Raw genomic sequence first — 21,032 nt, 5'->3', positions numbered from 1 at the left:
GACAGCTGCCACATGGTGGTGCTGTTTGTATAATTTAGAGATGAGCAGAGCAGCAGTTGTTTATTAAATCAGTATGCATTAACCCCTTCGATGCGCATGATGGCCCCTGGCGTTCATGCGTCACGTGGGCTTGTGCAGAGGACAGTCAGGGGCCGTCTGAATCTCGCCCACTATTTAAATTGCTGCACAGGGCGAAAATGTGCACATAGCCAGCTATTCTTATACTTTTGGGGGCCAGGAATAGGCTGAATTGTCACACTGGTAGCATTGTGCTGGTTAGTAGTTGTGTAGGTACTATCATTGGAAATGCTGGCATTGGCAATGGGTGATGCAAGCTGCAGAGGCCTCCTGACTAGAGTAGTGGAGCCTATTTTTTTTTTTTACAAATTAAGCACTGCTGGAAGGCTATCCGTAAAAACGACGGGGCATATTTACGTCTTCTGGCGCTTCTCTGCAAATTAGCAGGGATGCGCCAGAACAGATGTGTCACGTAATTCCCCCCATTGCGCCACCACAGATGTGTCGCATTCACAATGCGGCGCACCATGGTGCAAGGAGGGGCAGATGCGTGATGCATGTTGAGGCGCACGGGTGGCGCATTGCTGGAGTCGCATCGCAAGCGCGACGCAACTCCTGCAATGCACAGGGGCTGCCCATACTAAACATGGTGCCTCACTCCTTACGCCAGCTTCAAGCAGGCGTAAGGATTTGACCCAGCAGCGTCGTAAAACTGACTCAGGGAAATCTTGCAGATTTCACTACGACAGTTTTACGTGGCTTTCCTGCGAGGGAATGCCCACCCTGCGACAGAACGCCCACATGAAACCTGGCGCTGGTTTCATGTGGCGCAGGGCTTTACAACGTGATGCATCTGCCTAGATGCGTCACGTTGTAAGTAAGTCGCAACGTGGCGCATGGTTTACGCCGCAGATGCGTCACAAAAGTGACGCAACGCCGGCGTAAAAGTGTCGCAAAGGGCTTGTAAATCTGCCCCAACATTCTTTAATGTGCAACTGCGCACTGTGTTTTTGACTGGAAAAAAAACACATTTTGCAGTGGGGTAGATAGCACAGTATTTCAAATACTACCTTCATTTAATGTTCTGGCAGCTAATTATGATAAGAAATGTGTGCCTTTATGATGCCATGTTCTGTCATAAAATTGTTACTACACACACTTATACAACATCGTCGAAAATGAAAAGCGATGCAGAAATGTCATTAAAAAAGCCTCTGCCGTTGCCAATGGTATCCACTGCAGGTGCTTTGAAGCGGCGTGCTCCGAGGGGGCTGTGCAGGGCTCAGCAAAGAGCCTGGTTCAGTAAAGTGCCTGGTTCAGCCGGTAAGCAAGTGGTCAGGAATGTCTGTTCATATCTGTCTCACTGTGGGCCAGCAGGTCCCTGAACACAGACTGCCAGCCTCGCCCCTCTCTGTCTCTCTCGTCACCCAAGAGGCCGACGCTTTCACTCTGAATTCTAAAGAGAGGCTTGTGAACTATTCCTGAAGTTTAATCTTGTGTCTCGGACCCCGGGGGCACTCGTTCCTCACAGCAACACATCCTGAAGGGGCCAATAGGACGAGACCCTTATGGGCGGTCGGTCCAATGAAGTCCAAATGCCACTTATGCGCTTTGAAGCGGCTGTAAGGTGGCCTGCCGGTGCTTTCTAAAATACGTGAATAAAATGAGTAGATTGTTAAGGAGAGGAGATGGACATCTGGCTCTGGACCTTGACACAATGTGTGATCTTCAGCACACTTTTTAGTCGCTGTTAGCTGCTCCTGAATTGACTCTGTAAAAGCAGCACATTGACACTTCACAAACACAAGCTGAGAAAATAAAAGCGGCAAAGTGTGTTAAGTGTCATTATTAGAAGTGGAGCTGGAAATCTTGCAATCCCGGCTGAGACAACGTGTAATATTCGGCACATTTCACGCGTTATTACTGGCGTCGTTTTCTTGCTCTTGAGGTTTAGATGAAACTAAAGTAACTACTGCGAAAAATGAACGATTGATATTAAAGGTTAAAGGGGCTGTGTTTCAGCCTGCGGACATGGAAAGGCAACAGAAAAGACACATTTGCATTGTTCGTGTGCATGCAGCTCTCTCGCGACTTCACAGCGCTCTAAATAACAGGTGTTCTTACCCATCTCGACTGAACTCTTAATATTTTCTGAATATTAGAAGGTTCATACAGTTAAGGGTTTAGAATCTGCCTCTGGCTTGCACGCGGACCTCCGCAGCTTGTGCATTAACCCACTAAGCATTAGAAAAGACTAGGGGCATATTACCAAGGGCTTGTATCGCCGCTTTCTTGGCGAATTGTGCCGAGAAAGCGGCGATACAGCTAGAGCCCTATTACCAAGGGCACTTTAAAGCCTGGGCCGAGCCTACTTTGCATGTCGGCGATTAACATCGCTAATGACATGCAAAGTGGGCGTTCCCACGTCCAACCACATGTAAAATGTGTTGCAGGTGGGAACACCCTATTACCAAGGCAGGCGTTGGGAGACAAAAACCTGCGATAAACTAATTTATTGCAGGTCTCCCAACGTCTGCTCCGACCAGGGGTTAGGCATTGTTAACATGGGAGTGTGGATCATAATGCTGAATCCACCCCCCCCATATTAACAAGGCCCACATTAGTGCATGAAAACAATCACTTTCTGATCGCCTGCCTGATGCTCATTGATAATTGCGCGCTAAAAAGGTGATGAAATCCGGCGATAGCCGGCGATACGGAGATGTGCGTTGTGCATTTGGCAACGCACATCTCGGTAATATGCCCCCAGAAGCGCACATTCCCCAACACCAATTTCAATCAAAGCCACCAGCCTTGTGTCAGACCTGAAATAATCCCGGTGCTTCAATGTACCACCCCAGGGAAATCATACGCTCACTCGGTCAGATAATAAACATGTCAATATTAGCGTCTCAGTACTGTTTAATAACTGCAAGATGACTTAGTCAATTCCCTCTTCAGCTTTCCATTTTCTCCCAAAAATGCTTAACTCCATTCCAGGTAAACACGTGAGAATCTCCGCGATGCGACTGCCAATTAAGACACAAAGGGCCATATGTATCAACATCCAGATTTGCGAATCTCATATAGCGATTTTTTAGAAATCGATATTTGAGATTTGCAAATTGGTATGTATGTAGAAAATCGATTTTTTTTTGCGATTTCTTAAGATTTCCTAATTGCTATTAGCAAATTCTGAATCGCAATTAAGGAATGATTTCCCATTCATTACTATGGGCCAGGAGGCCCATAGGAATGAATGGGAAGGTATTCTCAATTTGCGATTCGCAATTTGAGAATCGTAAATTGAGATTAATTTCAAGGGTGCAGGGGTGTCCAAAGGATACCCTGTTGCACCCCTGAAATAAGCATGGGTGCACATGTGGCACATATACATGCCCTAAGGGCATGTATGTGCGTCACATGGCACTTTGAAAAATGCAAAAATGTGAATTTTTCAAGGAATTCGCAACTTACCACCAACTTGAAGTTGGTGGTAATTTGCGATTCCTTAAGGACAATGTGCTTTTTTTTTGCTTCATACATTGCATTTAAGGAATCGCAAAATTTGCGTTTGGCCTTTGCGAATGCGAATTTGCTTGATAATTTGCTTGATACATATGGCCCAAATTTCACTTTTTTCGTGGCTCAAAAATACAAGCAGCGCAAAGCCTGGGAAGCAGCGGCCCGTTCTTTGGCCGCTCACAGACGATTGTTCCTGCCCTGCATACCACGGCCGTGTGATCCTGCGCAGAACAATGGCAATTATCTGACGCTGAGGGCACTACTCAAAGGTGTTTCAGGGGCGTGTGCAGCCGGAAGTCCATGTATGGCGTTTACCTCATGGGAGCCAGCGCGATAATTACTAACAGATTGCGCGGATGCTGTCTCCCGCGAGGTAAACGCCATACATGCACGAGCACTGATAGGAAACCGTGCAAAACATGCACGAGTTTCAAGATAAGTGCTGAGCGATTACAAGAGGTCCCTCTAAGCATTGTTACGCACTGCATAGCGAGACCGAAAAATGAGGACACATAAAAGCAGATCTCCTCCTGGGCCAGTCTAACACCTGCTCTTGCATGACGTTAATTTTTGGCACTGCCACAGATTTACACCTCCTTGTACATCTAGGGCAGCGTCAAAAAGCAGTGGGTGTTGCGGTGGAATGCCAAAAATCACCCATTGCATGCCCCTTTCACGCTAAGTGATGCTTGTAAAGTGGCCCTATTTACAAGGCAGCATTAAGCCACAAGAACTGGCTTAACTCCGCTTTGTAAATATGGAGAAGGTGATATTGTCACCAGATCGTCGCTAAAAGTGATGTTCTCATGGCAATATGCCCTTGTAAATATGCTCCCTGGACTCCAACAGTAGAACTGAATATAAAGCAGTAACATGGAATTGCAACTGTGCACTTTTAGGGTATTGGTCCATGGAAACGATATGTTCACACTTACTCTAATAACCCTACGCCTTGTTGTGTTCATCAAAAGGTTTGAGTTTGTGCTCACTTTTAAAGGTATATGGGCACGTACAGTTCACATTCAGTTCACTTATATATTCTGGGGCTTATTTACAAGGCAATATCGCCACCAGAATGTCAGTTTTAGAGACATTCTGGTGCCGATATGCCCTTTTCCATATTTACAAAGCTGCGTTAAGCCACTTTTTGTGGCTTAATGCCTAAAGCCTTCAATGATTGTTTATGTGCAGTAAGGCACACTTCCTGCACATAAACAATCATTCCCTGCAACACAAGCGCCCTTGCAGTATGGTGCAGGTGTGCCAGCGCTGGCGCTAGGCAGCTAATGATAGCTCCAGCACTAGGGAGAACACATGGATGAGCTGTATAGTTATAAATATGGCGCCTCTCTGAGTTTAGAAAATGTTGGGGCGCTTCCAAATTTGGCGCTGCTCCGCACTCCTACATTTCTTTGTACATATGCCCCAAGGTTTCTACTGTTTCCCTTCCAATATTAGCAAACTTGACCTTACAACCCTAAGCCTGAAAACACTCTTCTGAAAAACCTTCAATATTACAGTCTCTCTGCGTTTGCCATAAAACTGGTTTCTCATGACAAAAATACAAGATCAAAACCGAAACTTTTCTGATATAGACAAGCAAACGTGTCTGTATCATAAAGGGATTCAGTTTGGGTAAAGAGTGAACAGACTCAGGAGAAAACAAACTATCTCTTTGGAACATTGGGAGCCTGATGGAACGTGGGTGGCCCATCGGAAAGTGGTCATACCCAGGGTGGAGAATTGTTGTTATTCAGAAACGGGAGGGCAAATAAGCTTCCCTTGTTCCTTTTGCTTTATAATCTACATTTGCTGATCCTAAAAGAAATTTCAACTTTCGCTGTTTTGTCAATATTTCTCCTTTCTCACAATATTGGTTAGAAATCAATCAACCAATCAAATATATCTTTATTCGATTTTTTATATAATAATAAAAAACCATAACAGTACAATTTAAATAAACAGTAATTAAAATCAATTTTCCATTCTCGTTAAACAATAAATACTTTAAAAAGTTAATTTTAATTAATAAGTTCATGGCACCATTTTTGGACCCTACAGGCAAAAGAGAAGATAAAAAGACACTCTGAGTACAATTATTCTGTATCTCTAGAAGCGCATTTCTGAGTTGTTTTAAGACAACCACCTTGTTTAGAAATCATTTATAAAGTGAATAGCTGAATTGCAGAAACGAGAGCGTCGTACCTTGGAGGCCAGGAATCCATCTCTGTATTGAAGCAGGAGCCCGGGATACTGCGGGTCTTCGGAAGCGCCCATGATGCTCCGCTGCACGCGGCCCGCGTCTGATCGATAAACCTTTAATCACTCGTGCGCGAGGACTTCGAGTGGAAAGCTCACGTCACACCTTTAATGCCAGGTGATTGGAGCTCGCCCCTTTCCTTTATTTAAACTACCAGAGTGAGTGTGTTTAATAATTAATAGACGTTCTTATTTTACTTACATATCCAACCCTAATTGTCCAACTGATTTTCCTTGACCCATTTAGGAAGTTTCACAAATCTAAGCCCAGGCAGGATTTGAATTTGTAACACGGGCGTCACTCATCAACTCAGCCTGTGAGCTGTTCTGACAGGACGGGGCGGCCCGCGCACCGCTCATTGTGAAATGTGCCCTACAGCCCAGAATACGAGTTACAGGAGTGTGAGGCATTATAGGCGTTTATCCTGGAATGGCCTCTATAGGAGTCAGCGGGTTGATGCGTCTGGATGGTGCATTTCAGGACAAGAATCTAATTAGTTGAGATCAACCACAGCCGTAACAAAAAAGTGATCGTTTTTCTTTATTTTGTTTTTCCAGGTGGTATCCGAGGGAAAATGCTTATTAATAAGGCCTCTACGACAAACACAATAAATCAAATGATATGCTAATGCAACTCGTGCCATTCATTCATTTACTTTCTCCTTGATTCAGTGCCTATATAAATTCAATGACGTGGATAAAAAGGCACAAATGGAGCCAAGTTTCGAAGACAGCTACGAAAAAATTTCGGGTGGGGGAGGGGGTCATCCTTCCAGCAACAGGCAGAGTGGAGATGGAGGGGCTCTACGAATGGGTGAAAAGAACAACACAGCCGCATTAACAAGCAAATGTTCTTTTAAAGACCTGTGAAGTACTCGGGTGCGGCTGTTTGTGTGCCCTGAAGCTGTCTGAGCCTGGGCTGACACACACTAGTGGGCGGGGGCTGAAACCCCACGAGGGGAAGAACATGCGGGCAGCCTGATCTCAGGACCCTCCCTGTTCCGTCCAAAAGAAATCAGTGAGAGGGCCTTTTTGCCAGCTGTGCCCTTATAATGACAGATTTGGTGCAGTGAGTCTAAGAAAAGGGGCATTGCCACCTCCTCAGATGAGCAGAGAGCATCAGCAACCAGCAAATAATGTTGTGGCCATAGACCGGAATCTGACAGTGCGGCCTCAATGGTGAACAAAGCACTGACCCAAGTTAAAGGGCAACATCAGAAAACAGTAGGGGCATCTTAATGCACCAGCGCTTCACATGGGGTGAAAAAGGGTGTGGCCTTTGAGGGCGTGTTCTTAACAGCATAACTGAGTACTGCTCACAGAAGATACGGGCTTTGTAAATAGGGGTGTTTCTTATACATGCACTGGTTCCTGATGTTTGACTGCCTAATGGTACTCCTAGTTCAGGCCTCTCCTTTACCCCTTGTGCCTTTTTGCCTTTCTTGTTCTGGTTTTCCCGGTCCATCACCAATAGTGTTTCAAGGTCCCATTACATCTCCAGGTCCTCAACCTCTTTTCTTGACCCTGATTTTGGTTCTCATAGTGGTCCTTTTTCTGGTGACTGTACTCTTCCTGTCAAATTGCAGTTCCTATTCCTTTTGGTATAATTCCTTTCTCCTCCTAGCCTTCCTTGTCCTCCTTCTAGCCAAGCTCCACCTCTGGTTCCATTAATCTTAGGGCTCCTCTTCATCCTCATAGTCCTCATCCTTCCAGGTCTTCAGGACCTCCTGGTGGTCCTGGTGTTAGTCTTCTTGGTGGTCCTAGTGTTTCTTGTTCTACTGATGTTACTGGTCCCTTCCAATGGCGTGTAGACGTCTTTCTTCTCCTCTTTTTCTTCCCATTTTTTTAATTCTCCTAGTTTTCCTCCCATGGTTGTTCTCCTCAAACCTTTCTTATCTACCACATAGCTCTAATGTTCCTTCTATATTCAATGGTTGCCTATGAAATATGGATGTCATCATCACATTGACTGGTTCCAAATCACTCTTCAAAGTTTACCATTGTAAGAGCCATTATGAATACACATCAATGAAAGCCCAGTTTAGGTTGCATGGTTATCTTAATCATGCAGCAAAAAAGGCAAATTGTGTGGCACATTGTCTAGCAGTACTACTTTCATCCATTTGAATTAGAAACAGCCTGTGTTTTTTTTTTTGAGAGGCAAGATGGCGACTGTGTGAGCTGTTCATACTGCAGCTCCCTGCTGATGGATTACATTTGAAAAGCTAGAGGTAAAAATGGGCAACATGATGGGCAGTATGATGGCGTCATAAACATTTGCTGCAGTCTGAATGAAAAATACATTTAATCGGCAAAAAGTGAAGAAAAGAAAAGGGTAGTAGAAAAAAAGTGAAAGAAGTTTGAATGGAAACTCTGCCTTCCCACCTGCAGCTTTGCCCCGGTCCTATAAGTGCGGGGATGCCGTTTGCAGCGCGGAGCTCACTAAGTTATTGTTCAGCCTTCTGACCACTTTGACGGGCAGCGGTGAGAAGCGGGAAGACTGTTTGGCGTGTCTGGGTCATTGTCAGGCGCATCCTCTGAAAACAATGGCACCAAAAGTCCCGGTTGGCGGTGGAATGAAGAGGAAGACGCACTCCGGAGCGGGTGCTGGTCCCTCTCTAAAATCATCGTGTCCTCAGGGGAGACCCAGCGGGGGAAGAAACAGACTGCATGGAATTCTACAACCCGGAAGGAGAAGGTAGAGGACAGGAAAAGCAAGAGCAGAGCTCCGCCCCAGCCACCTGCAAGTGAACCCTCCATCTTAGACTGTTGCGAGCCGCACAAGGAGCAAAGAAAGCCGCGTCGCAGCACTCACAATGACAAGAAGGCAGAACAGGTGAGCAGAGCCAAGGGGGCAGTGTTACAGATGTAATGTAATGTAATGGTATATTTATATAGCGCGGTTATCACTCTGAGGAGCATCTTGGCGCTGAGGAATGGAACCTCGCTGGAAGAGGAGGTGGTTTACTGCAAGATGGTAAGAAAGGGAGATCAGATCAACGTTTTGTATAGAGTGTCAAGAGCACAGAAGATCCAGGTTTTTAGAGCCTTCCTAAACAGGGACTCTGATGTAATTTGGCAGAGTTTTGGGGGGAGTTTGTTCCAGGCCTTTGAGCCTAAAACCATAAGGGATTTTCCTCCCTTTGAAACTAATTGGAAGGCAAGTATTTTTAGTAGATTGGCAATAGCTGATCTCAAGCTTCGGGAGGGAACATAACGCTTGAAGTCAGTTTGGAGGTAATGAGTCCCCGAGAATTGAAGCCCCTGAAAGTAATAATAAGGACCTTTATAAAGAATTTGCTTGTGAATTGGTAACTAGTGTAGGATATCTAGTGCCGCTGTTGTGTACGATCGCCGGTTGTATGATGTTACAACGCGATCAAAATTATCGCAGTACATCACAACGCATCTTTTACAACGCAAGTCGTTACCACAACTTGTGCTGTAGGGTGCCGGACTTAGGAATAGTAAGATTTACTATTCCAACTCCAGCCTACGTACAGTAGGGAAGTTGTTGGAATAGTAAATCTACTATTCCTTAGTCTAGAGCGTCCTCCAGCGCAAGTCGTGGTAACGACTTGCGTTGTAAAAGACGTGTCGTAATGGCACCGCAGAGTTTTGACCGCGTTGTGAAGGATGCTTACCCGATTGCCTGGGCAATTTCAGTACCAGCCATGCAGTTGCATGCTGGCCCATCTGGAGCTTGTGCAGTACTGCTCTATTAATTCCTGCATATAGACTAATGCCGTAATCTAGCCCAGAGGTGATAAGGGCATTGGCAACCGTTTGTCTTGCCGAGATGGGAATTAGATCAAAGAATTTCTTGATGCTTTTTATGATGTTAAAACAGGACCGAGAACTATCAGGGATTGCTGTTTAAATTATAGGGTAGTGTCAAATTTTATTCCAAGGTTTCTATCCACGTTTACTGTGTTTAGAGGAGGAGTAGTATCTTCCAGCCACCAGAGTTTCGGCAAGAAGATATTTTGTTGACCTAATGGTAATATTTCATTTCTTTCCGAGTTACATCTAAAGTGGTTATGGTTCATCCAACTGAAAGTTGCTGTGAGACAATTGTGGAGGCTTTCTTCCATCTGGGTAGTATCGTTGTCTAAGACAGAGTTTAGCTGCGTATCATCCGTTTATGAGATGGTGTTTATATTGAAGGACAATATAAATTTAATTAGCGGAGCATATTGGCATTGAAGAGGGTCGGGCTAAGTCTCAAGCCCTGGGGGACCCCTGACAGGATTGTCTTCTCCTGGGAGTTATATTTACCTAATGTGATCACTTGACAGCGATCTTGCAGGAAGTTCTTAATCCATTCTAGTACATTGCTAGATATGCCATATGATACGAGACGCTCTAGAAGAATGACATATGAGACCGTGTCGAAAGCAGCCAACAGGTCTAATAACACAAAGACTGCTCTCTTTCCCTGGTCCAGGGCTTCTCTCAGGGTTTCAGTTGTATACCGTAGTGCGGATTCTGTGGAATGTTGTGCTCTGAAACCTGATTGATTAGTGTGCAGTGCATTGGGTTCCTCCAGGAAAGTTGTAAGTTGCATATTTACAAATGTTTTGGTCAGTTTACACAGACAAGGAAGGAGCGAGATGGAGCGTAGGTTAGAGAGAATAGTCGTATCTGCCAATTGTTTCTTTCGGAGTGGTTTGACTGCAGCCAGTTTCCACTGTACTGGGAGCTCTGCTGTGGAGAGGGAAGAGTTGATTATGGTATTTATGTTGGGATTCACAATGTCTATGAGAGCGTTTAATAGGGTAGGGGGCCAAGGATCGAAGGGAGATCCTGATTTAATGGACATGATTGCCAAATGCGATTCTTCCAGTGTAACAGGCTTAAAGGTCAGCATACTTTCTCTACCTGTCTCTTCGGGAATATCCTTGTACGTGGAGGTGAGGGTGGGAGATGGGAAGTCTTTAAGTAGTTTCTGAACCTTCTCTTCAAAAAAATGCACTATCTTATTGCAGAGCCTCTGAGAGGGGGGATTTCTTGTTTTAGACTTTTAGGATTTGTGAATAGATTGACTATTTTAAAAATCTCTTTTTGATTAATATTGGTAGTTTTAATAGCCTCCGTATAATATGCTTCCTTGGAGGTTTTGATCAGGGCGTGATATTTTCTGAGGGTTGTTTTCAAACTTTTAAGCTAATTTTCATCGTAGTTTCGCCGCCACATGTGTTCTAACGATCTAACATGTCCTTGTAGTTTTTTTAAGGATTGTGAGTACCATTGTGGCCAATTGTTTCTTTTTTGAAGACCTGTGACATGAGACCGGGGGTATAAGCTGATCTTTCAGGGCATGTATCCACTGCCCAAAAAGCTGGCTATCTGCTGTGGGGTCCCCTGGCATGTTGGGTCTGTCTATGAGGGCTTGGAGAAGGAGATCTGGATGTCCTAACAATTCCTTCCACCTAGCCTTGTCTTGTTGTGAGGCCTTAATATAATCCCTACTAAGGGGCCTATTCTTAGTCAAGATATCAAAGGGAATTAGTTGATGGTCTGTCCATGTTAGATAAACGGGAGGTTTGACTTCGAGGGTTTCCAAGTCAGAGCATATACAGTCCAACATATGGCCCGCCCTGTGAGTGGGGGATATGGAACGTTGTTCTGAGCCAAGCACGATAGTTGTGTGATAGTGGAGGATGATGCCACAATAACTGTATCATACATGAAATTCTGCTCATGACTGTATCTCTACTTGAAACCAACAAGAGCAGTCAATTGTCTTCGCTCCTCCCTGCTTGCAACACGAGGTAGGGGATAACAATGGATGTATGCTGGAGGGGCCCGTGGCTCAATTGATAGAAACTACTCTAGAAACTACCATGCTAAACCCCCATCAGGGAAATACATTGACCACAAACCATACCACCTCCTTGAATCACAGTGAGCAAGACATAGACTTTTTTTTACCCCTCTCAGATGGAATCTGGTCAGTGTCAGGTTCAGGATCCCATTCACTTGGCCACTCTAGTGAGGACATTTTGGACAGCGATAAAAGAGACCCAACAGCCACAATCCGTAAGGCAATGAGAAGAACAAGTCACCCGAATTTGCAAAAAAAGCCTAAAATGAGACCATTCTGGAGCAGAGTTACTCAGTAGCCTTACAATACCACCCCTTAAAGGCGACAGTATACTCCCCTCAACACCCCCAAATTTGGATACTGTCCTTCAATGAATACCCTCCCTTCGTGAGGAGATGCGCCAAGATAGCAGACGCACACAGGCAGCTATCTGGAAGATTCAAGGGGCTGTCGGAAAGTCCCAAAGTCATGCGGTATGATTAACAAATGCCAGACAACCATTGAAACAAGAACAAAAACTTTGGAGAACGACTTGGCAGACTCACAAGCAAGTATAATCGCACATGATGCTCAACTAACTGACATACAGTGGAAATTAGAAGATCATGAAAATAAGCACTGCCGAAACAACTTGCAGGAACTAGGTGTGCCAGAATGTGACGGTGCTGAATAGTAAACGCTGCAATCTCCGGACCCACAGAAAACAACTCCTGGCCATCTCCATTACCTTCGCCCATGGAGCCTGGTGCCTGCCTCTGTCCCCCTCCCGCCGCAGCAACCGACATCGCCAGCGGCTGCAGAGCGGAGGGGTATTCTGGACTTTGTTTCCCGCCTTGCATAGCGGCGGGAGACGCCACGAAGATCGCGCCAGGCGGCGCCTAAAGGACGCGTAACCCCGGCAGAGCGGGTGACGCTGCTGAATAGTAAACGCTGCAATCTCCGGACCCACAGAAAACAACTCCTGCCCATCTCCATTACCTTTGCCCACGGAGCCTGGTGCCTGCCTCTGTCCCCCTCCCACCGCCGCAACCGACATCGCCAGCGGCCGCAGAGCGGAGGGGGACTCTGGACTACGTTTCCCGCCTTGCATAGCGGCGGGAGACGCCACGAAGATCGCAGCAGGCGGCGCATAAAGGACGCGTAACCCCCGCATCACGGGAGCATGCGGGAGCGCCCGGGACTAAGCCCGGGCAAAGGGCGGGCCCTCTGTGGCCCTCAGAGGCCCAAGGAGGACGAGACGGGCCACCCCCCTTTCAACCAGCCACATGGAACACGGCTTAAGGTGACTGCTTTAAAAACTCTTTTTTTCCTGACTGTGTGTATAGCATTACAATTGTAATCAATACTTATGAACATAAGCAGATGCTACAGCTCTAAAGTACACAGAAAGCAACTTTAACTAACACCATGACGAAAGTCAAAAAGACACCTATTGCCACAAGATCCTCCACCAGGAATAAAGTGGCCCCTACTACACCTCTTCCTAGCCTCACCGTTATTGACATAATGCTACAGAAAACTATAGGCGTTGTGGCTGACGCTATACTAAATACAGAGAGGCGTCTTTCGCTAACTCCAAATCTGTGCTTTCCTAATCTTTCACTACATAACACTACCACTATCAATACACTACTATAAATTCACAAGAATCACTTTTAATGCAATCATTTACAGGGTTGCCTAGCATTCAAGTCAGAGAAAATACATAATCAGACATAAGCACACCATTAAATCGAATTAGCAGGGAAAGCAGCCCTCTGTTGATCTGTAGTACACAGGACAACCCGGGCCCTTTTCTTTTTAGAGCCACGCCTATAGCTTCACCAGGGGTAGGTGACGAATACTCTAGGAGACCATTATCTATAAATAATTCTGTCCCTGATAATGGCAGCCTGACAACTAAGCCCAAAAGGCGGAATGGGAAAAAAACAAAGTCAATAGTAAGGAAAACCTCTCGGCCCCTCTGTAAACATAAGCCCTCAGTGAAGGACGCTTGGTCCAATTCTAGTCTGGCTAAACTGATAAACAAATTACCCAACAAACAGACATTATTACCGTCTAGTCTGGTGGTATCACGACAGCCAAAAGAGCTGCAGGCAGAAAAAGTTATAGTCAGTACAGACCAGTCATGTCAGACTGAATTACCAAATTCAAGTGACAACACATCTCTGACCCAACTGGAACATCTAATCAGGTCCCTTCTGTTGCCCATACGCGAAAGAATTATTAAGCTGGAGGAAACCGTCGTGAAATTTGAATTGTCATAAAATAAAAACACCGCAACAATGTTAGAAATACTCAGATCATCGCTACCCAAAGAGAACCTCATGTCGGCCAAATGTTCATCAAAGCCGATTATCAAAAAGACCGTACGAACAAAGAAACCACCACATAGCGATAACATTAAACAGACACTGACCCCTTTATCTGCAGCAATAGCCTCAAAAGCCACAAATAAATACCCCAGCGCTTGTGTAAATATTGCACTTGTAGCGGTCTCAGACCCTAACATAGCTCCTGAGTCTCCAACAAGTGAAAATGATGAGAGCGAATGGGCTGCAGAAGGCTCATGTACTGATAAACAAAATGACCAGCTCGGGCCCTTAAGGCTTATAGTACCCCAAAATATGCCCACAATTGATCGCCCTGAGAAACCCTTAAATCGGTTACCAGCTAAAAAGCCCATCTATATCAATCTTCCCCCTGAGTTTCACCCCTACACGATAGTGATGATTGGCGTCCCGAAATTGGGTGAGGGGAAAACAGAAACGTATGGGGAACTAAAAAATAAAGTGAGCCATTGGCTAACTACACACAGACCGCTTCCCTCCCACCTTAATGGGAAAATATCCCATGTTAGGAGGGTAGATTGGGTGGGCCATAGATTTAAGTCTACCGAGGGCGAATGTATTATTGTAAGTTTCAGAGACACCCGTGTGGCAAGCCATATCTGTAGCTGGAGGGATAGCCCCACAAATAGCTTGATTCGTACCATGGATTCAAACGACCCTGGGTTAAATAACATGCACCCAAATTTTACATTGGATCAGGGGAGATCTTATACCTTTGCTAATCAACATCAACACTGGGACATTACAGGGAATAATGGTCATTATACCCCAGTTGACTCATCATACTTAAATTGGACCACACCCAGGGACCACAGAACTATAAATCACTTCGTAACATATCCAGAGAGGAGGGAAGGTTCACACCAAGTATACCAATATGACCATCCATACTCAACCTACCTGAACAATCAGTACAGCGTTCCCATTTCAAATAGTTATAATGCCTTCTATGAACAGAGCGGTTTGGAGGTGGTTGATTGACTACCGTAACACTAATCCCCCTGTATATACTGGGCACGTACACCCTGATATACCATCTGGTAAAGACGCTGACACAAAGGGACTGAACAAATCTACTCCTGCTGAGAAGCTAAAATTAAATGACCAGACAGGCCCAGAAATGAGATCCCCATTAGAGAGTTCGCTTTTACAAGACCGGCCAAGTTCATCCATTGACTTCTTAGAGGCCCCTAGTCCCGATCCAACCTGTATAGACCAAAATCATAACACCATGAAAGAGCAGGTAGTCACACGCACAGAGTTTATTGATTTAAATTTAGCCTACAATGTAAACATAGACACAGTTATCGAAGCAGTTACAATATCATCAAGTAACACTAGTTTGGTCTCTTGGAACACGGTGGGCCTTGCTGATAAAGCTTGTGATCCTATCTGGCTGTCTTTTGTTAAGAAACATGCGGTGATATGCCTCCAAGAAACATGGTTGGTAGAAGGAAAAAACGTTCACATCGAGGGGTATCAGAGCTTCTTCATGCCAGCCGAACCATCGAGTAGTGGAAGAGCAAAGGGCGGCCTAGCAATTTATATTAATCTGGCTCTTACTTGTCATATAAACAACTGCCACTCAGGCAACAGGAATATTCAAGTCCTAGAGTTAAAGAGGGGCAAACATACCTTGACTCTGATCAAATTTTATAATGCAGTAAATCAACATGGAGAATGCAATTTACCACAGTTGTGTGATTTTCTGAGAATCAATGTGGGGAATGTGCCGCGCCACACACTGATTGTAGGTGATTTTAACATCCATCCCTGTGGGAACCCAGGAGTGACGCCTATGGGACATTTGGGGTGTAACAGCCTGAAAGGCTTTCATTTCGACCACTCTCGGCATGGAACCCAACTCAATACCTTGATGAATGAAAACAATCTAGTTGCAGCCATGTCTGTGGTGGCGGAGCACACACTTTTTCATGTCCCTACATATAAAGGTAACACAAATGGATCTTACATAGATCATATTCTACTATCTGCTGACCTTGCCAACTTTGCCTCAGACTTTTGCATTCAAATGAATATTCATAGTGACCATAACCCAATCATCATCAAACTAGGTGGAGGCATCTTTGAACTGCGAAAGCGAATTGAAGGCCGTGGGTCCTTAAACTGCACAAACGGAAAGCGTCGATTGAAATGGACAATGGTGAATTGTGATAACTTGTATATCTCAATTAATAATTTATGTAGTTCTGAACTCTCACTCTGTGTGTCACCTACATCATCCCCTCAACAAACTTTGTCTGCATTTGAGGGGGTTGTATCAACAGTAGGGTCCTTGTTAATGGTGTCAGCAAATGGGCATTCCGCCAGTAACCTTAAATGGTTTGACCACCCCTGCTCCAAAGCCAGTCGAGACTTTAAGGCTGCTCTAAAAGCCAGACCGAGAGACCCGGCACGTATTGAGGTTATGCACGCCAATTACAATAAATCCCTTGGGACACGGAAAAAAGAGGTAAAGGCAAGTACCTGGGAGTCCCTTTTAGATCCTAAAATTTTGGGTAATAGTGCCAAGTTCTGGGAAATTATTAATAAACCTTTGTTTGACCATCCTAGTAACACTGTTCTTGGCACAAACATCCCAGCGGAGGAGTGGGTAACCCATTTTAGCACTATTTTTAAAAGTAATGAGCCACAAGCTGAGTATAGTTTTGTCAATCCTAAGGAGAACTTTCTGCATTTTTCAACTAAAGAGGTTGAAAAAAGAATTCAAGGCTTAACCTGCAATAAGGCCCCAGGGCCTGATGGCCTTCCCCCAGATCTTTTTAAATCTTGTCCATCGACACTCGGGAAGAAATGGAAAGGTGAAGCAACGCTCGTACTCACCGTCTGACCCGGGGTCTCCTGCGAGCTGCAGATCCGAAGCTGTGCTCCTGCTTGATCTGGGGCCTTTGCGGCGTGGAGACCAGAGACTTGCCTGTGTAGGTCAGCCGGAGTGACGGTGTTGGCGGCGGCCCCTGGTGGAGGAGAGGGGTCGGCTGGGAGAGGCCATTGTGCGGTTATGCCGGTGGAGACTGACCGGGCCCGGTCCAGCGTCAGGGGGGCCCCGTGGTAGGGCGCGGCACGCCGTGGATGGGGAAAGACCGTGCAGGAGGATACCCCCTTTGTTGCCCTGTACGGCCATCTTGAAGCCCTGCGGCCGGAGTTGGCGTGTGGCGCCCATGGGGCGGTGGCGCTGGCGGACCCCCCTTTTGGTGGCTCTCCTTTCTGCACCCAGGTTGCCATTTTTGGGGCTCGAGTGAACTCCAGCGGTGGCCTTGCTTGAGAGCCCGCTCCAGAAGTTGAGGTGTGTGGAGACGCGGCTGGACCCGCAAGATGGTGGCCGACGCCCTGGGTCACGGATTTACTCAGGGCACGGGGGCCTGGTCCTGTGAGCGTGAGCCCACGCTTGGCGATGTCCTTGATGCCCTACAGTCTTTACATGCCGCCATGGCCCCGTCGACCCTGTGCAAGATAGACGGTCTGCCGCCATTTTTGTTGGGCCGTCCCTCATGAACGCGGCTCAACTTCGAGTGTGCGCTGCTTCGTCCCCCTCAGTTGCTGCGGGGAGTGCTGCCGCCGTGCATCGACAAGACTGTACGCCTGCGGCCCCGAATCTCCAGGTAGCTTTGATTGTGGCGGGCGCGGGTGTGGGCTCCACGCTGGGGCCCGTTCCTGCTCGAATGTTCGGGGAGCGATGTGGATTGCCGATTCGATCTGCTTCGGTGAGGTCCCGTTGTTACCTTGCGGGGGAGACTTTACTTTTCTGTGCGGTGAGACTGCACCCACACTGTTTGCTGCTCCAGTTGTCACTAATGGAAAGTCTGGACTGCCGCGAAAAGTTCTTGCTTTGTTGCTGGTTGCCGGGGTCCTCTGGTTTACACCCTTGTCCCGTTTTGTTCCGATCGAGTGGCCTCTCCACCTTGAAATGTTTGCTGCCCACTACTCTATCATGTATGGTGGCGATGACTAGGAAAGGACAGGGGTGAGCCGGACTGAACCCGGAGGACTACTGGTTAACGGATGGAGATGAGGAATGCCCCCAATCACGATAATATGGACAATTCCTTTGAGGGTTTATGATACCTGAGACTGTGTCAATCTTGTTTTGATGTTGCATAAATGTGTGGGAAGGCGGGGGGCAGGGGCCGAACGACTCGATTGATGGTCTCCTCCCCCCCTCGTTCTTTTCCCTTTTTGCCTCTTTTGTTCCTTTCCCTCTCTCTGACTTTTCTATATTTCGGGTTTTCACGCTGCTGGGGGGGTAGGCCGTAGCCTTCTGCAGGGTTGCAGGGCGGGGTGGGTGGGTTGGGGCCTCTTATCTGTTCTTTTTTCCCTTAGTTCTATGGCTCTTTTATATCCCTTTATCGGGGCGCCGTGTCTGTGCGTGTCTCCCATGGTGTGATTGCAGGTGGGGATGGGGGGCGAGTTGTTCTTCTTCCTACGGTATTGATTGCACATATATTATGACTTGCACGCCCTAACCCCGATAGCGGGATCCTCAGTCACTTTGCGCGCCTTTATCGCTGTGGGGCGCGTGCAGCAGCGCGGCGTTCTTTCTTTTCTTCTTTATAATACTTCCCCGCCCTCTTCCCTTTTTTCTTATTATTTAGGTTAGTATAGAGGATGATTGTAACCACTGTTGCTGTTCTGGTCCCTCCGTTATGTATCAGTACGATAATTAGGTGGTCGGTGGACAAGCGACGGGCCACGGTGGGCACTGATTTGAAATATGGCGTCTATATCCTGATTGATGTGAACTGTTGCTGATAACCATCTTTATCGATGCCTTTATGTCTTGATGCTTGATTCGTAGCCCGCTATGGGAACTCAGATGATTAAAAACTCCAACTGATCCTGCTATACTCCCTATTATAAAATTAACCTTCTTTGATCCTGTTTTCAGCGGTCGTGCTCAGCTTTTCTCAGACTGAACTAATTGCTTGCACAATGCTGGGTGCTACCGGGAAACCTCCTTATTGATTTTTGTGCTTCTCATAATGTGTCGTGGCCGGCCTGACTGGTTGTAGGCCCGTATTTGTATGCTCCTATCTGCACAATAAAGGTTTTCCCCCCCCCAAAAAAATAATCTTGTCCATCACTATGGGTCCCTGTTCTTACTGCTGTAGTTAATGCAGTAGCGGCTTCTGGTTGCCCAAAGTCATGGGGGATCTCTACTATAGTACCCGTGTTTAAAAAAGGAGACCGCAATAGCCCACTTTGCTACAGACTAATATCTTTAATTAATTCTGTAGTGAAAGTAGTGGGGGGTGTAATTTTGAACAGGCTAGTAGCTTGGGCAGATGAAAATAATGTAATTTCCCCAATTCAATATGGCTTCAGGCCTGGTCACTCAACGGTCACCCAGTGTTTGAACCTGTACATGATTATTGGAAAATACACCATGGCCCGGCAAGGTACAATTCACATAGCATTCATGGACCTATCGTCGGCTTTCGAATCTGTAGACCGTGGTAGGCTATGGGATGCCATGGCAAAATTGGGTGTAGAGCAGAACCTGATTAATTTGTTAGCCGACATACACTCCGACACAAGAGCAAATGTCCGTTACGCACAAGACTTAAAAGTAACGAGGGACTTTGGAATTCATCGGGGTGTCCAGCAAGGGTGTATCCTAGCTCCATTCCTCTTCAACTTATACATCAATGAATTGGAAGAGTATCTTTTAAGTACAGGAGCAGATTACCCCTATGGGTAAGGCCTGCCGGATCTACTCTATGCGGATGACGCAGTCCTGATATCCAGGACTGCAATTGGCTTACAAACTTTTCTAAATTCTTTCCATGCTTTTATGAAGTCCCGGGACCTGAGTATTAATAACTCAAAATCCTACGTCATGAAGGTAGGGTTAGGGAAAAAAAAGCCAAACTCCTTTAATGTTAACGGGGAAAAAATCCCTGTAGCTAAAACATTCTCCTACCTTGGTGTCCTCTTTGATCATCATTTAAATTGGGGACCTGCAGTACAGAAGAAAACGGGAGAGGTAACCAGATCAAACGCAGCAATACTTGACTTTGCAAAAAAAATGGGTAATAGTCCGGTGGCCGCATTGCTCCAACTCTATCAAGCTAAGCCTAAGAGCATTGCTATTGCATGTTATGGAAGTGAGCTATGGAGGTATGCCTCCCCTGGAGGCCTGGAGGTTGTAGAAAATAGTTTTTTAAAATGGGTTCTGAGGGTCCCAAGGGGAACAGCAAACTTTTCGGCGCATGAAGAGCTGGGCATGCCTTATTTGTGCGACAGGATAGCCGTAAATCCCTTACTTTGCTGGCTGAACTGTTGTCTAAATACTGACATACCCCTTACCCAACAAATCCTGCAAGAAGCTCTAACATGGGAAAACAGGTCTAAAGTCCCTTGGATCAAGTATATTAGTAACCGTTTCTCTGAACTAGGGCGCCCTGATCTTTTTGCAACCCCAGAGTCTATCACTAAATCTGATGTTATTTTTGTGAAGAAGACCTTCATTGCATCTAGGTATTTAGCTCGGGAGGAGGGCGAATTAATGAAAGATAGTGTTCAGAAACACGTGCTATTAAAAACTTCTTTGTGCATGGAACTGTACCTGTCATGGTCATTGTCAGGTTATGACCGTTTTTTGCTGACGAGGTTTCGTCTAGATATATTCCATCTACTACTAGCCGTTCCTAGGGGGGCCCATCGAGGCCAAGTGTTGCCAGCTTGCAGCTGCGACTAAAAGTCTCCGCAAGATCTGGCACACTTTCTTTTCATCTGCCCCTTTTATACTGTACCGAGGAGGCTATATTTAAAACCATGCCTCAAACAATTGAATTTTGCACAAATCAGACCAGCACTTTATTACCTTCAACTTTTAAGCTGTGATTGCACTTTATTCGTATGCAGCTTTTTAAAATTAGCTCTTAAGTTCAGGAAAAGTATGGAGGGGTAATTGTGTTGCTGATAGATATATTCTTAATAATATAATTTATACTTTTTAATTGTATATTAAGCTTGTGACTTTTTATTATACGCTGTTTTTATTAATGTTTCGATTTTTATGTGTCAATGTATGT

The 21,032-nt window shown here is 45.8% G+C and overlaps 1 protein-coding gene across 1 annotated transcript in view; it reads right to left on the bottom strand.

The window, feature by feature from the left end:
* The window catches only part of LOC147725153 (acetylserotonin O-methyltransferase-like), a 329,550-nt gene extending 323,512 nt beyond the window's left edge, over positions 1–6,038 (bottom strand). Inside the window, exon 1 of the mRNA XM_086966546.1 lies at positions 5,749–6,038. Coding sequence (XP_086822672.1) covers positions 5,749–5,820 — 72 coding nt within the window. The 5' untranslated portion in view covers positions 5,821–6,038. The remainder of the gene's footprint in view (positions 1–5,748) is intronic.
* Between the last annotated feature and the right edge of the window lie 14,994 nt (positions 6,039–21,032).

Source organism: Lissotriton vulgaris, chromosome 4_1, assembly GCF_964263255.1.
Source record: "Lissotriton vulgaris chromosome 4_1, aLisVul1.2, whole genome shotgun sequence".
NCBI classification, from domain to species: Eukaryota; Metazoa; Chordata; class Amphibia; order Caudata; family Salamandridae; genus Lissotriton; species Lissotriton vulgaris.
The sequence above is the reverse complement of the archived record's forward strand: the minus strand, read 5'-3'. Positions and strand labels throughout refer to the sequence as shown.